The sequence below is a fragment of the Carassius gibelio genome, chromosome A11 (assembly GCF_023724105.1).
Source record: "Carassius gibelio isolate Cgi1373 ecotype wild population from Czech Republic chromosome A11, carGib1.2-hapl.c, whole genome shotgun sequence".
NCBI classification, from domain to species: domain Eukaryota; kingdom Metazoa; phylum Chordata; class Actinopteri; order Cypriniformes; family Cyprinidae; genus Carassius; species Carassius gibelio.
In genome coordinates this window covers 13,680,522-13,684,162 of record NC_068381.1, presented here as the reverse complement: position 1 = coordinate 13,684,162, position 3,641 = coordinate 13,680,522, and the positions used below count along the sequence as shown (strand labels likewise).

Sequence of the window (3,641 nt, the reverse complement as noted above, 5' to 3'; positions counted from 1 at the left end):
TATTGCTAATTTTAAGTTTAGTTTAAAGATCACTTTGTTTAATTACTGATGAAGCAAAAGTTGAAATAGACAAACTAATGACAGAATTATCAGGTTAAATGTTAAGGATATTATAAGATGTAAACATGTTACATATTAATGTTCAATGTGTTCACTAAATGACCTTTAACCTTGTGAGACCAATTCATTTGAGACGTCAGTAACACTGACCAACTAAACTTTTCTGAAAGAAACAGCATTTTCTCAACTTCCCATTCATTCATCCTCACACCCAAAATTGATAACACAAGTCCGAGATGGGTCTAATTTTCTTGTTTTTAATTAAAAAACACAATATACATTGTAAAAAACACAATAAGGCATTCACATATCTGTCATTGTAATATACAATACATTCCTTCGCTCAGTAATCTGAGAAAACTTTACAACAAAATAGACAGTTTTCTAACAAGTTATCAAAACATTGGAGAAACTTTGACCGAAAGGGAAATGCATGAACAATAAGTGAATGATCGCCATGGATTCCACAGCTAACACACATCGACATGTTTGGGAAGATCTCAGAGAGAAGGTCACACTTCAGCTCTCAAGTCCACGAGTTTTGTGACTCTCTACTGAAAGTTGTTTTCCTCTAAAACAGAAGGAGATTCTCCAACACAGTTCAAGGCGTCTCGGCGGTTCTGGTCCATCATCACCTCCGCGCACCTTGTTTGTTCTCGCGATGCTCCGATCACTGGACGTGAAACCGGGAGCATCCACTTTAACGGCACATGATTCGGTCATCTGAACAGCCGCTCTGCAAGACAAGAGGGGAAACATCGTTAGTTGAGTTTTTCGGACATGAATAGGTCACGTAAGTAACACAAAAGCATCATATTCTAGCCAATACATGTGATATTTACCTCAACAGAGATGCTGGCCAGCTCCGCGTTCAGAGTCGTGAGGGGAGTGCGGGGAGCCGAGCTCTGGTTCTTCTTGCTATCCAGCTCCACTTGCAAGTCCCAGATGTAATCAATAACGTGCTGCAGGATCTCCATCTTGCTGGCTTTCTTGTTGGTCGGTAGCGTGGGCACCAGCTCTTTCAGTTTGCTGTAGCAGCTGTTCATGTCCTGGAGAAACATGGTCATCTGCTCGTCGAGCAGCGGGATCTTGCATTTGGAAATGGCAAGGCTCTGGTCGGAGAGGCAGCGGACAACATCCTCTCCTCCAACTTTGCTGCTCTTCAGCGCGCAGGTAGGTCCCACAACTTTCATTTTGGCTGTAAAGTTTGACGGTTAAGTCAAAAGGAATGCGTTGAAGCGATACGCTCGTACTCCTTTAAGGTCTTGAGTCGTCGAGGGCGCGATGACAGTTCACCACATGCTTGCAGAGCCGAGCTGCTCGGTATTTACAGGATTTCGGGGCTGTGGGCGTCTCCAAACGCTAGTGTTTGGAGGCTCGGGCCAATAGGATTTCACCAGGGTCGCTCGCTCAGCCAATGACAGCGCGACTCCGTAATCGCAGTTACAATATGCTGGGGGGAGGGTGTTACAAATGGAAACAAATGTGTTTCTCCTGCGAATGATCTGTGGATATCCAGCTGTCCACAGGTGAAGCAGACAGATCAGGCGGAGGGTGGGGGTGGTCGACGATCAACAGACAACAGTTATTACTTTTAAATGAAACAAGCTTTCTTCGTATGTGGGCTGCTTCTAGACGCAAAGCACACTGTAAAATGATTCTTCATCATCTTTGTTTCCTTCCATTTATCTTGCCACAGTAACTTCTGTGATTGCAGTGGGCACCTTAGACACATGTGCGTGAATATAATGTCAACATAACATTTTAAGTAAAAAATAAATTATATATACATAAACCTTGTTTAAACTCATAATTTAATAATCTTGACACCCCTAAAGGGATCATCTGCTATTATTTTTTGTCACATGACAACAAAATTGCTTCATGCATGTTGGTTTTGCCACAATGGCTTTTATTTAACTGACAAATGTTTGTGTGTGTGTGTATATATATATATATATATGTAAATTCCATGACATTGAGCTTTAAAATGTTTTTATTTTTATTAATTATTATTTTATTCACTGTTTTAAGAATAATAAAAAGTACGCTATGCCAAACAAACTAGCCTAATTTATATTGCTTTGCAAAAGAATTTTTTTTTCACAATGAATTTTAATCCAAATAGTTATACATTAATAAATTGTTGCTTAATATCAAATATTTTTCTTGTGGTTTATATAAAATCTGATAAAATCGTGGTATGTTTCAATACATAAGACATTTATTGTGAACTGATGCAAATTTATAAGATTACAGGCTAAGCTACAGTTAATGATATTCCGCCAACTTTTAACTATTTTGTATGCTCATATAGAATCCATAGTGCATTTCTTGTATAGTGCTCAGGTTTATTGTGCAACCAAGTCTTGCCACGGTCTCATTTTTATTCAAATGTCTCTCTATCTGTTTATTTTCCACCAATGATTGTCTCATGGTATTTCTTTGAATGTCTTGCAAACCTCCAAATTCCTTCATATGTGCGCCTCGCCTTGAGCGCGCACTCACTCGCATAACTTTGCATCGCTGTGCTCTGATTCTTCCCCCAGATTGTCCAAACAAACCGAAGCAGACTGCCGGGCGCCAGCGCCGTGACGTCACCCATTCATTCGAGCCTTGACGCCTGTCAGCCTGGCGCCGAGCGGGCGGTCTCTATAGCAACAACAAACAACAGGCTCGCATCCCTCCGCTCTCCCCCATTCACCTGCGCGCGGCGGAGTCCTGAGAACACCCTGGTCAGCGCTCGTTTATCACTTTAAACCTCTGATGCGATTACCGCTCCGCGCACCTGCACACTGCCATTGTCGTCCCGAAAGACTCTTGTAAAGACACAAAAGTGACAGACAAAGTGAAAAATAGTCTATTGAGCCAGAGGGGGAGTTTTAGATTCCAGGGACACTTTTATTTTATAAATTTTTAAGGAAGTGAAATAAATAGCCTCCTGTTTTCGAATATAACAGTAATTATTTTTGGAAGTTATGCATTCTTAATTTTATTAATTTTGAGAATCAATAAAATTATATATATTTTATATATAAATTATATATAAATTATATATAAATCATATATAAATCATATATAAATCATATATATATATATATATATATATATATATATATATATATATATATATATATATATATATATATATATATTTTTTTTTTTTTTTTTTTTTTTTTTTTTTTATAAAATATACATGCATTACGTGCAGGAACATGCGCAGATTATTTTTGCCGATGGTTCGGACACATAGCTGTACATCCTGCAGGAGTTCGAGGGACTGGAGCGTTTCTGGCTCGGTCACAGCTGAGCGGGGTTGAGGGGAGGCGGAGAAGGAGCTGAACAATGGGAGTGCAGTGTCGGGACTGTGAGAGAGAATCTCGACTGGAGCCGACGAGTCTGGAGCGCCCCTCCACTCGCTCATCCCGCTTTTGTTCAGCTGCGCAAGCTATCAGCACTTCCTACCGACTCCAACAATAAGCCCTCACAGCTGGGCTCTCCAAAGCCTGTTTACTGCACATCAAGGCAAAGAGAGGCAAAGAGTGTAACATCCCCCTTACACACACTCACACACCCTTATG

At 40.2% G+C, this 3,641-nt stretch overlaps 1 protein-coding gene across 1 annotated transcript; it reads right to left on the bottom strand.

The window, feature by feature from the left end:
* Positions 1 to 297: 297 nt before the first annotated feature.
* LOC128022406 (DNA-binding protein inhibitor ID-1-like) lies at positions 298 to 1,376 on the bottom strand. The gene is made up of 2 exons (XM_052609942.1): positions 903 to 1,376; positions 298 to 796 (listed from the first exon to the last, which is right to left on the bottom strand). Exons 1-2 carry the CDS (start codon positions 1,251 to 1,253, stop codon positions 761 to 763), a joined length of 387 nt encoding a protein of 128 aa, XP_052465902.1. The 5' UTR covers positions 1,254 to 1,376; the 3' UTR covers positions 298 to 760.
* Positions 1,377 to 3,641: the final 2,265 nt, after the last annotated feature.